Below are 13,037 nucleotides of genomic sequence, written 5' to 3' on the forward strand. Positions count from 1 at the left end.
AGCAGATTCCATCGTTCTTGCAGAAAATGGCTGACAAAATCCTAAGCACAGGTAGGTGAAGGTGTGCTTCTTATGGAGGAGTGGTAGAATCAGAATCATAGGGGTAGGAAGTGACCTCTGAAGATCATCCAGCCCAACCCCCCTGCTGCAGCAGGAACACCCAGGGCAGCTCACACAGGAACATGTCCAGATGGGGCTTGAAAGTCCCTCCAGAGAAGGAGCCTCCAAAATCTCTCTGGGCAGCCTGTCCCAGGGCTCTGTCACCCTCACAGCAAAGAAGTTTCTCCTCATGTTGAGGTGGAACTTCCTGTGTTGTCACTTGGTGCCGTTTCCCCTCGTCCTGTCACAGGCATCACTGAACAGAGACTGGCCCATTCTTGACACCCACCCTGCAGGTATTTATAGACATTCATCAGGTTCTCTCTTAGTCTTCTCAAGACTAAACAGCCCCAGGTCTCTCAGTCTTTCCTCATATGACAGATGTTCCAGTCCCTTCATCATCCTCGTAGCCTCCATTGGGCTCTTGCCAGTATACCCCTGAGGTATCACGAGACAATCATTACCATTCCTTGTGTTAAGATGAAGCAAATGTCATCCTACTTGGTCCTTGAACTTCTTGTTCAGCTGAACTTCTCAGAGGATTAGAAGAATCTTGTTTAAAAGGAACCCCAGATCCTATAAATAAAACAACCCGTGGGAAGGAGTACAAGAGGAGCTGTCTGTCCTGCTCTGTTTCACGGGGACACTTTTCCAGCAGTTAGCTAGATGGAGCTAGACAACAGGGCTTTGAACATGCTGTGTTAATTGGGGTGCTTCAGTGAAGCACACATCCTGTGCTGCCCTAATCCTGCCCCCCTAAGCACTAAACCCTCCCAAAGCTCCTCCTGAAGTGCAGCACCAGATCCTCAGAGTTTCTGACTACCTGCAGAGATGGGAGCCAAACCCATTTCTAAATCTGTCCTTCAATAATAGACTAGGTCCCTCATTTAAAAATCTGTGTCATCTTTTGAAAGGTGTGTCTAACTTTCAGTGGAACTTGGTGCAAACATTTCACAGTACCTCTTCCTCTTGAAGAGAGTTCTCTGGAACCCTTGTTGGCTGTAGAGTAGGTGTCAATATGGGTCATTCTTTTTGTTTCCAGGGAAATACCTGAATGTTGTACGAGAATGTGGAAGGGATGTCACCTGCCCTGTGGCTAAGGAGGTCATCTACACTTTAAAAGAGCGAGCCTATGTAGAACAAATAGAAAAAGCGTATAACTATGCTAGCAAAGTCCTTCTGGATTTCCTAATGGAGGAGAAAGAGCTGGTGGCTCACCTAAGGTTTGATTTTATTTCACTAAGTGCATGTTCTATAAATGGGGATCTGACAGAGAACGTAAGTTAGGTCTCTTCTTGCCAAGTTAGGAATGTATTCTGTTTCTATTGGAGAGGTTGACCTGAAACAATGATTTATTTTTTTTCCCTGAAGAAAAAAGAAAAAAGTGTATAATCATAGAAATGTTGGGTAGAAATGGTGTCTGAGTGTCTCTAGTCCAACTTGCTTGGACGGCTATTGTGAAAACATGGTCAGGGCTGTCATGGCTTTGTCTACTCCGTCCCTAAACCTGTCCTTGGTGTGGACATCCCCTACTGCTCTCATGACTTGTCCCACCTGGGAAGGGAGTTTCCTATTATCATCTGGTATCATCAGAAAGAGTTTAATGTGAATAAGAAACAGTTTGAAACATCTCACCAATATATGCCATGGTTATTGTTCATGCAAAATTGGGAGCTGGAATACAGAATTAGCCCCAAGTTCCAGCACAGAGTTTTTCTTAACATTGTCTTTTTTTAAAGTTCATTTTAGTGACCTATATTTTGATTCATGTAACATGTTCAACCAGGGGCATTGTCATGTGCAAACTCCAGCTTTCTGGTGAGAATCATGTTTTTAGTTTATTACTGTCTTCAGTACACAGTAGAACCAGGGATCTTAACTGTCCAGGAGACCAAGACAGCAATGAATAGGTAGGGAACTGCAGTTGATAGCTGCGTGTAAGGTATGATACCAGAGGTTCTGCTTCAAAGTAGTGACACAGTGTGAGAGAAAGTGGTCTGAACTTGGTGGGACAAACCCACAGTATCATTCTGGTTGGAAAAGACCTTCAAGATCATTGAAGTGGGATTGTCGACAGCATTAGGTCAAAGTTTATTTGGCTTTGGTGCTCTGGGGTGTGCCAGAAGTAAGCATCTCACTCCCATACAAGTTGTGTCCTCAGGTCACCACTGACACTGTCTGGACTTCCTCATGACTGAGAGAGCTGTCTTGGTTCAACAGAGCAACAGCAGTGAGGGAAACAGAGGGGCTGAGTGTCGTCCCAGATTGACAATGATCAGGAATCTGCAATCACATTGTGTTAAGGCTGTGCTGGTCCCATTCTTGCTGTGGAAGCTGCAGCTATTATGTGTGATAAACCCAGACAGTTGCAGTGAACAGGGAGTGAGCCAGTTGGTGGCCAGTCCCCACTGGTGTCCCCCAAGGCTCAGGGTTGGGGCTGGTCTTGTTCAATAACTTTATCAATGATCTGGCTGAGGGGATCGAGGACTTCCTCAGCAAATTTTCAGATGATACCAAGTTGGGAAGGAGTCTTGATCTGCTCGAGAGCAGGAAGGCTCTGCAGAGGGACCTGGACAGGTGGGATTGATGGGCTGAGACCAATTGCATGAGGTTCAACAAGACCAAGTGTCATGTCCTGCCCTTGGGTCACAACAAGCCCAGGCAATGCTACAGGCTTGGGGAGGAGTATCTGGAAAGCTACCCAGCAGAAAAGGAGCTGGGGGTGATGATTGACAGCTGGATGAACATGAGCCAGCAGTGTGCCCAGGTGGCCAAGAAGGCCACCAGCATCGTGGCCTGCATCAAGAATAGTGTGGCCAGCAGGAGTGGGGAGGTGATTGTGCCCCTGTGCTGGCACTGGTGAGGCTGCACCCTGAGTACTGGGGTCAGTTCTGGGCCTCTCGTTACAAGAAGGACTTTGAAGTGCTGGAGCGTGTCCAGAGGAGAGCAACCAAGCTGGTGAAAGGCCTGGAGGACAAGTCCTATGAGGAGAGGCTGAGGGAACCAGCATTGTTTAGTTTGGAGAAGAGGAAGCCAAGGGGAGACCTCAGTGCTCTCTACAACTGAAAGGAGGTTGTGGTGAGGTGGGTGTTGGGCTCTTCTTCCAAGGGACAAGTGATAGGACAAGAGCCTGAAGTTGCATCAGGCAACTGAGGTTGCCTGAACTGAGGTTCAGACTGGATATTAGGAAGAATTTCGTTGCCCAAAGACTGGTCAGGCACTGGAAGGGGCTGCCCAGGAAGTGGTAGAGTCACTATCCCTGGAAGTATTAAAAAAAATGTGTAGATACGGCTCTTTAAGACTTGCTCAGTGGGCATGGGGGTTTTTTATGGGGTTGTGTGGTGGTGGTGGTGTTTTTATGGGGGGTGTGGTTGTTCCTTTTTTTTTGTTTTTTCACCTTGGGTTGACAGTGGACTCAGTGATCATAGAGGTCTTTTTCAACTGTGACAATTCCATGATTCTGTGGTTTTTGGGCATGCACTCAGATAATCCTGAAAGAAGCTCCTGGCCACACTGCAATTCACTTGCCCTGGTGCCAAGTGAAAACCCAAGTTTCTGCTGTAGCAGATGTCACCACAAGTACCTGGAGTACTTAAAAAATCATTCCAGGTTGTTCATTCAGAGGAATCCAAGATTCTGCTCTGAACTGGCAGCTGCCACTTGGATGGTCTCCACTGGGTGCAGGGTGGGCAGTTGTGCAAGGTAGCAACGTGAGCCTCCACCCAGCAATGTCCTGCAGACCTTTGTTTTTTTTTTCTAAGGTGCCTTTTTCAAGGCAAAACCCCCCAACAAGAATAGCAGCAGCCCTGATCTGACTGCACAAGAACATCCTGCCAGAGGTGGAAGGGTGGAGGGGCATGCCTAAAAGAGAGTCTCTAAATGGGTGATTTATGGCTGTTTGTTCTGCAGGAAGATGAACATGTTGTGATCAGACCCAGGGGGCTGGCTGGCTGGATTGCTTTTGTTCCTTTATGTTTAATATGGATCAGCTTGGACTTTAAAAAGCAGAATCAATTCTCCCTTCATTTTCTTGAGCAGATCCATAAAACACTATTTCCTGATGGATCAAGGGGACTTTTTTGTTCACTTCATGGATCTCACGGAAGAGGAACTCAAGAAACCTGTAGATGACATCATAACCACGAGGCTGGAGGCTCTGCTGGAGTTAGCCCTGCGAATGAGCACAGCCAACACAGATCCTTTCAAGGATGATTTAAAGGTAAGGGTGTAGGTAAGCAGAAGATCAATTTGAGCAGAAGGCCTACCATGATTCAAGAAGATCTGTGTGTCTATAAGGACCTGCTGAGTGTACAGTGAAGGAAAAGACAATTGATGGCTGACCTGTAGACCATCTCTGGGGTAAGTCCTCTTTCATCCAGGTTGGCAACTGGGAGGACTCACCCTGCATTTTCTTGCTGGTGTCTGAACATGGAGAAGGTGCTTTTGGGTGGCCTCAGGATGAGGTGGAAGCAGTAGTGTGTCTCATGCTTATTCTCAGCTCATTTTGGAGTAAAAGAAAATACCTGATGGGAAGCCGTGCCTGTTGATGTTGGCATGTTTTACAGATGTGAAGCAGCCCAGAAGGTGATCCTGAGGAGTCTGAGGTCTGAGTAGACCTTGCAAGAGACTGAGGGCAGGGGAGTGCGATCAGCAGAGCAGTTTGTTTTATGCTGACTGGTACACACTGCAGTAACACTGCTCTGGTGTCTCCTGCTCCACTCCAGACCATACCATTCACTAGTGCTTCCTTGGTGGGTCTGATGACTTAAGAACCACTGATAATTTCTGCCACACGTTCATTGCTACACAGTACCTGTAAGTGTCCTGTGGCTTAATTTTTTTGCTGCTCTTCCTTTATAGATTGACTTGATGCCCCATGACCTCATCACCCAGCTCTTGAGAGTACTGGCCATAGAAACCAAGCAAGAGAAGGCCATTATCAGTGCAGACCCCACAGAGCTCACTCTTAGTGGTCTGGAAGCATTTTCCTTTGACTACATTGTTAAGTGGCCTCTGTCCCTTATTATAAACAGGTAAAGTATCAATCCACTGAAGATTAAAGAGGCAGAAGCTTCTTTTATGGGGTTAAAGTGCATTTCTACACAGTAAAACACTGAAAAGCATGTATCCTAAAAGGGATGTTAGAAGTTGCTGACTGATAGGGAGAGCCTTCGGGTTGCTGAGCCCTGCTTGATCCATTTGTAGGCCATGGAATATCATTGTCTCTTCAGTAGATCGGTGCTAGACCATGTCATGCTTGGAAAGCCAGACTTTCCTTTTAAAGGGTATGAATACATAGATCAAAGGGCCAGCCTGCTCCCATGGTTTCCTTGTGGCTGGCCACCCAGTTTTCATTTGTCCATGGCTTTCTGAAGTGTGTCCCCTGAGTCTCAACTGTGAGGAGCAGTAAAAATGGCAGCTGCCACTTGGATGGTCTCCACTGGGTGCAGGGTGGGCAGTTGTGCAAGGTAGCAACGTGAGCCTCCACCCAGCAATGTCCTGCAGACCTTTGTTTTTTTTTTCAAGGTGCCTTTTTCAAGGCAAAACCCCCCAACAAGAATAGCAGCAGCCCTGATCTGACTGCACAAGAACATCCTGCCAGAGGTGGAAGGGTGGAGGGGCATGCCTAAAAGAGAGTCTCTAAATGGGTGATTTATGGCTGTTTGTTCTGCAGGAAGATGAACATGTTGTGATCAGACCCAGGGGGAAACCCCCCAACAAGAATAGCAGCAGCCCTGATCTGACTGCACAAGAACATCCTGCCAGAGGTGGAAGGGTGGAGGGGCATGCCTAAAAGAGAGTCTCCAAATGGGTGATTTATGGCTGTTTGTTCTGCAGGAAGATGAACATGTTGTGATCAGACCCAGGGGGCTGGCTGGCTGGATTGCTTTTGTTCCTTTATGTTTAATATGGATCAGCTTGGACTTTAAAAAGCAGAATCAATTCTCCCTTCATTTTCTTGAGCAGATCCATAAAACACTATTTCCTGATGGATCAAGGGGACTTTTTTGTTCACTTCATGGATCTCACGGAAGAGGAACTCAAGAAACCTGTAGATGACATCATAACCACGAGGCTGGAGGCTCTGCTGGAGTTAGCCCTGCGAATGAGCACAGCCAACACAGATCCTTTCAAGGATGATTTAAAGGTAAGGGTGTAGGTAAGCAGAAGATCAATTTGAGCAGAAGGCCTACCATGATTCAAGAAGATCTGTGTGTCTATAAGGACCTGCTGAGTGTACAGTGAAGGAAAAGACAATTGATGGCTGACCTGTAGACCATCTCTGGGGTAAGTCCTCTTTCATCCAGGTTGGCAACTGGGAGGACTCACCCTGCATTTTCTTGCTGGTGTCTGAACATGGAGAAGGTGCTTTTGGGTGGCCTCAGGATGAGGTGGAAGCAGTAGTGTGTCTCATGCTTATTCTCAGCTCATTTTGGAGTAAAAGAAAATACCTGATGGGAAGCCGTGCCTGTTGATGTTGGCATGTTTTACAGATGTGAAGCAGCCCAGAAGGTGATCCTGAGGAGTCTGAGGTCTGAGTAGACCTTGCAAGAGACTGAGGGCAGGGGAGTGCGATCAGCAGAGCAGTTTGTTTTATGCTGACTGGTACACACTGCAGTAACACTGCTCTGGTGTCTCCTGCTCCACTCCAGACCATACCATTCACTAGTGCTTCCTTGGTGGGTCTGATGACTTAAGAACCACTGATAATTTCTGCCACACGTTCATTGCTACACAGTACCTGTAAGTGTCCTGTGGCTTAATTTTTTTGCTGCTCTTCCTTTATAGATTGACTTGATGCCCCATGACCTCATCACCCAGCTCTTGAGAGTACTGGCCATAGAAACCAAGCAAGAGAAGGCCATTATCAGTGCAGACCCCACAGAGCTCACTCTTAGTGGTCTGGAAGCATTTTCCTTTGACTACATTGTTAAGTGGCCTCTGTCCCTTATTATAAACAGGTAAAGTATCAATCCACTGAAGATTAAAGAGGCAGAAGCTTCTTTTATGGGGTTAAAGTGCATTTCTACACAGTAAAACACTGAAAAGCATGTATCCTAAAAGGGATGTTAGAAGTTGCTGACTGATAGGGAGAGCCTTCGGGTTGCTGAGCCCTGCTTGATCCATTTGTAGGCCATGGAATATCATTGTCTCTTCAGTAGATCGGTGCTAGACCATGTCATGCTTGGAAAGCCAGACTTTCCTTTTAAAGGGTATGAATACATAGATCAAAGGGCCAGCCTGCTCCCATGGTTTCCTTGTGGCTGGCCACCCAGTTTTCATTTGTCCATGGCTTTCTGAAGTGTGTCCCCTGAGTCTCAACTGTGAGGAGCAGTAAAAAATGCACTTTCTGGTATCCCTGGTTGCAATCTGGAAGGCTGCAGGTTGTTGCTGGAAAATACCAAACTATTGTGCATTTAAGTGAGTTGTGAGGGACTCAACAGTTCATTTTTCTGCTGGGCTTTGCCCCCTGCTTCCCTGGGCTGCTGTGAGCCAGGGCAAAAGGGATGAGCAGTGCCACCTGCACAGGGTGACAGATGTTGAATAGTGAACTGCTAACAGCTAGTTGGTCCCTTCCTTTCACCTTTAAAAAAATGAGTTGACATGGTGGGACTTCTCTAATGCCCCAAGGCCTTTGAAATGGTGTCTCTTTCTTTCACACAGAAGGTGAGAGCTCTGCAAATGAAAATACTCTTTGGTCAGGCCTCACCAACTGTATTGACTGGAGCTGTGCAGACACCTACACTCAAGTGTCTGAGAGCAGACCTGAATCCAGTCCCTGAAGCTATAAATAAGCATCCCCATCTGTTCTGACAGTGTGTTGCTGGCAGGGTAGTGCTGCCTGTAGCTTGGTTACAGCTTTTGCTTTGTCTTCTTGGAGAATCTGGGTGGGTTGTTTTGGTGCTCTTAGGACAGTGGGTACCTGACCAGAGGCTTTCAGCCCTCCATCCAAGCATCTACAGAGGTGAGCTTTCTGCGGGTAGCTTGAGGGACGTGAAGAAAGAGGCTGGTGGTGTACCTGCTGGCAGGGAGTACAGAGGAGAGACTCTTGGAGAGAAATTCTTTGTGATTTTTTTATCCCCCCTTGGTTCAAACTGTTTCAGCATGGATCTGTGTGTGTCTGAGGGCGTGAGGAACATACTGTGTGAAGTCTCTTTGCCTTTGAGCAGCCTCAGCCTTAACAGCTTAGTCTGTCAATCAGAACAGGGCTTCTTCATCTGGTTGGTTTTCTCCTTTCTTTCCAGGAAAGCACTGACAAGATACCAGATGCTTTTCAGACACATGTTCTATTGCAAACATGTGGAAAGGCAGTTGTGCAATGTTTGGATCAGCAACAAGACAGCCAAGCAATTCTCCCTGCATTCAGCTAAGTGGTATGGCCTTTTTTTTCTGCTGGATCAGATCTTACAGGTTGATGTCAAAATGTAACATTTTAGGTTTCATTCCTCTTTGTTGGCATGAAGTTTTGAAAAGGAAGAGATGGGGTTTAGGGTTAGCTCCTTCTACACCAGTTGCAGCAGAGGACACCTGTGCACATGGAAGTGTTCATCTAATAAGGAAGGCTAGCAAGCCATTTATCATGTTCATTTTTCCTTGCTGACAAAGGAATGTCTCACTTGAGAGTTACACTAGGAAAATTGCTTTAATATGAAAGTTTTAATGAAATAAAAGCAAATATTCAAAGTCTTCATCCAGACCACAGCAGGTTCAAAACTCTGACCCTGGTACTTGAGGGAAAGCCCTTGGAATGTGTGGAAAATAATCAGAAATGGTTTGGATTAACTTGATAATCCCTCTCACACTGCAGCAGTGAATTTGCTAGGACAGAAATACTGAGCTCTGCTTGACTGTACAAGCCTGGTGGTCGTTCTCCATGGCATTTGCTAGCTCTGAATTGTGTGGGTGTGATTTCTCCCCTAGGTTTGCTGGTGCTTTCACACTGCGGCAGCGGATGCTGAATTTTGTACAGAATATCCAGTATTACATGATGTTTGAAGTGATGGAGCCAACGTGGCACATCCTTGAGAAGAACCTGAAATTGGTGAGTGTGCATGCTTGAGAGAAGTTGGAACTGAAGTCTTGACAAATTTAAGAGAGCAGGAAAAAAGCCTAGTTTCAGTTGCTGCAGGTATCTGTTAGTTTTTTTAAAGGCACTTAAGTATCTGTTGTTCTTGTCACAGCTCCTGGAAGGAAACAGAAGGCAGATGTACATCATCTTCTTTTCTCTGGTAGTCATCCTTTGATTTATCTGGTGTAGCAAACAACCCAACACCCCTGCATTAAAGCCACAGCAGCTCTCTTGGCAGCTCTCTGAGGAGCCCTGTGAATCTTCTTTATCAACTTATAGTTTCTACTGTGGTCTAGGGGGCTGTTCTGGGCTCTGCTGACCAATCTGTCATCCTTTCTCCTGGAGAATTCACAGGAGGTGTTGGGTCTAGGGTTGTAAGCAGCTCTGGCTAGTACTTCTGAACAAGAAGAGGTTTTGTGTCAAGCCCCTGGATGAGCTGGTGCTTTGTTTTCTTGGAAGTTTAGGTTTGCAAAATGTAGCACTCAATTTCCTTTCCTTGAGTCAAGGCACTTGAAGTCATCCTGTCCTGGACTCTTCCATCCTGATTTCAGGTGGTGCTTCCTTTCAGTCTCTGTTGAGGTGTTCTGGAAGGGATTGTTCAGTGCAGGCTGTGTTGACAGCATCCTCTGGGGAGAAGAGACAATCTGCTGACTCCAGAATTTTTCCAAAGACTTTCTATCTGAAGATCCACCTCTGCTTTGGCTATCAGCCATTGAGTTTCTCTGCTCCTTCAGAGATATAGTGGTGTTGAAGCATATGGATTTCAGTTCCAAAAATAAATTTGCCAGTTTATACTGTTTCTCAGAGCAGCCCATTCCCAAGAAATGTCTGTAAACCAAAGCTTGTGATAGCCCAAGTGGGCAGAACTTTTCCTTCACTGTGGAGCATCTGTGAGCCTCTTTAGCCTGCCAGGTATGTTGAGATAGCAGGTATAAAGCGACTTTTCTGGCACTGAGGAAACATCTTTTCTTGGCTGTGTGGCAAGAAGGAGATCTGGCTGTGCCTTCACCACATACTTCTTCATTTGTGAAACCTGGAGGGCTGCAGCAGCCTTTTGTAGAGCACTTCTACCACTGCTCTGTATGTGAAGGGCTCCTCCAAGTAATGAGTGCAGTAGTAACAACTCAAAGGTACCCATGATGTGACAATCACACTTGACTTGTGTGTCATCACTTGAAACTGAGAACGTTTTTGGCAAGTTAGCAAGGTCTTTGAGATGTAATTCAAATGTCTGTTTCCTCCCATCCTCATCTGTGTCACAGAATCACAGAATGTCAGGGGTTGGAAGAAACCTCTGGAGATCATCTGCCAGAGCAGGACCAAAGCTAGGGCAGGTCACTCAGAAAGGCTGCAACCTCCCTGGGCAGCCTGTCCCAGGGCTCTGTCACCCTCACAGCAAAGAAGTTCTTCCTCATGTTGAGGTGGAACTTCCTGGGCTCCAGTTTGAATCCATTGCCCCTTGTCCTGTCACAGGGCACAAGTGACAAGAGCTTGTCCCTGCCTTCTTGATGCCCTCATGTATTGATAAACATTAATTAGATCCCCTCTCAGTCTTCTCCTCTCTAGACTGAACAGCCCCAGGTCTCTCAGCCTTTCCTCATCAGGCAGGTGTTCCAGTCCCTTCATCATCCTTGTAGCCTCTCTCCAGTAGATTCCTGTCCCTCTGGAACTGGGGAGCCCAGAACTGGACACCTGGTCTCACCAGGGCCAAGTAGGGGAGGGAGGAGAACTTCCCTGACCTGCTGGACACACTCCTCCTGATGCACCCCAAGATACCATTGGCCTTCTTGGCCACAAGGGCACATTGCTGTCCCATGGAGAACTTGTCTACCAGGACTCCAAGGTCCCTCTCCACAGAGCTGTTCTCTAGCAGATCCCCTCCTGTCCTGTCCTGGTGCATTTGGTTGTTCCTTCCCAGGTTTGCAGGACTCTGCACTTATTCTTGTTGAACCTCATGAGGTTCCTGTTTGCCCAGCTCTCCAGGCTGCCCAGATCTCATTGAATGGCTGCAGCCTTCAGGTGGATCAGTTAATCCTCCCAGCTTCATGTCATCAGCAAACTTGCTGAGAAGACACTGTCCCACCATCAAGGTCATATAGATAAAGATGTTGAACCAGACTGGACCCAGCACTGATCCCTGAGGGATCCAGGTCTCCAGGTTCCAGGTCTCCAGCTGGACTCTGCACCATTCACCACCACTCTTTGGGCTCTGTTGTGTAGCCAGTTCTTAATCCTCACTATCCATTCTTTTATCTCACACTTCCTGAGCTTGCTTCAGTGTCCTTCAAGGCTTTTAAACCTCTGGGAGGTGGAGCATGCCCTTGACCACGTCAGGAGAGGTCTGGCTCTAGGCATGGTACCATGTTGTGATATGGGCACCTGGAAGCCCAGCATCTCACCACTGCTTGCTAAATAAGCTGTTTTAATCGTCTTTGTCATGCAGTCCTTGAGAAATCTGCTCACCAGGGGTGACACAGCTCCAGCTGCTAGGTAACATCTTCCTTGATTGAAATGAAAGCAGCATTTCTTTCCAAAAAGAAAATGCAGAACTGGCTCCTTAACCTCTGTAGCCTGGGGTTGCTTTGTCCTTTCCTGTGTGTCTTAGGAGGGAAAAGGTGATCCTCACTGGTCTCATGTAGAGCCTTCTGCTGTTTTTTAATTTGTCGGACTTGTCTTGTGTGTGCATTTCCACTTGAATTTAATATGCTTTCTTCCTAAAAATAGAACTAGTATCTTCATTTTCACAGCATCATTGTCTTCATCAACACAGCTAGCATCTTCATTGCATTGGGGTTTGATCTAGGTGATCTTTAACGTCCTTTCCAACTCAAACCATTCTATGATTCTGTGATTCCTGGATTTATCCCTGCCTTATCATAGTTGTTTCAAAGGTTAAGGGGGTTTTTTTGGCAGTAATCATGAAGGAGCAGTGCAGATACCTTGGCAATTTTAGTTCTGTGGTTCTTTCCCCAGCTTGACTAGTGTTCTCAGCTTCAGCACATCCCAAAATCATACAGAGCAAGAGGGTTTTTAATCTGTCGTGTTATTCTGGTATGACTCAGGATGGGCAATTAAACCAGAGACAACAATGCTCTTGATCCCCTCCCCCTCCCACCCAGGTAGGAAAGGAGAGAGAGAATGAAGTAGAGAGGCTTTCCAGATTGAAAACTAAACTAGACAGCTTTAATTAAATACTAATCATAAAAAAAAATAAGTACAATTACGTACAAATGTGTTCAGGAATGTGCAAACCCCTCTTGTCTCCTCCCACGCCCACAACTCCCCTGGCATCTCCTGAGCCTCCTGTATGGGGGTGTCACAGATCTCCCCGTAGTATCTGAGCCCACGGGGCAAAGAAGGGATCTTGGAATCTTGATAGTAGCATAAACATTCCAGTGTTGTCAATCCCAGCTGGAACACTTGCTGCTAGTTAAAAAAGAGCTCACTGAAGGAAAAAAAAAAATCAGTAAAAGGAAAATTATCTTAATCCTGGCTCAAACCAGGACACATGTGAAACTTGAGACTGAAAAAGCCAATTGAAGTAGCACAGCATCCTTGCACCACTGCAAGTCCCAGTTCCTTATTGTGTGTTCCTGAATAACCTGTATGTCTTAAGCCTCATAAACTTCCTTGACATTGAAGGTTCTTGGATTTATTTTTCTCTTTTCCACTTGACTGTGATTGTGAAGGTGGGAGTGGAAAGGATAGGCAGATTTAAAAGCAAAGGAGCATGTTCATAAACAGGTAACTATCCTGAGCCTCCTTTCCAGTGAAGAGTTAGGGTGGTTAAAGGAAGCTTTAGTTGGTTGAGAAGGTGATGTGAAAGGTAAATCAAAGGTCACAAAAGGTAAAAAGCCTGTGAAGGGCT

General features: G+C 46.3%; 1 protein-coding gene across 1 annotated transcript in view; it reads left to right on the forward strand.

Moving 5' to 3' along the window:
• Positions 1 to 13,037, forward strand: part of TUBGCP2 (tubulin, gamma complex associated protein 2) — a 36,881-nt gene that overhangs the window by 15,494 nt on the left and 8,350 nt on the right. Inside the window, 6 exon segments of the mRNA XM_010007782.1 lie at positions 1 to 51; positions 1,142 to 1,322; positions 4,138 to 4,318; positions 4,960 to 5,132; positions 8,346 to 8,474; positions 9,022 to 9,142. The exon segment at positions 1 to 51 is cut by the window's left edge and continues 10 nt beyond it. Of these exon segments, the coding sequence (XP_010006084.1) occupies positions 1 to 51; positions 1,142 to 1,322; positions 4,138 to 4,318; positions 4,960 to 5,132; positions 8,346 to 8,474; positions 9,022 to 9,142 (836 nt within the window).

Source organism: Chaetura pelagica, unplaced genomic scaffold (assembly GCF_000747805.2).
Source record: "Chaetura pelagica isolate M959 unplaced genomic scaffold, ChaPel_1.0 scaffold251, whole genome shotgun sequence".
Classification (NCBI taxonomy): Eukaryota; Metazoa; Chordata; class Aves; order Apodiformes; family Apodidae; genus Chaetura; species Chaetura pelagica.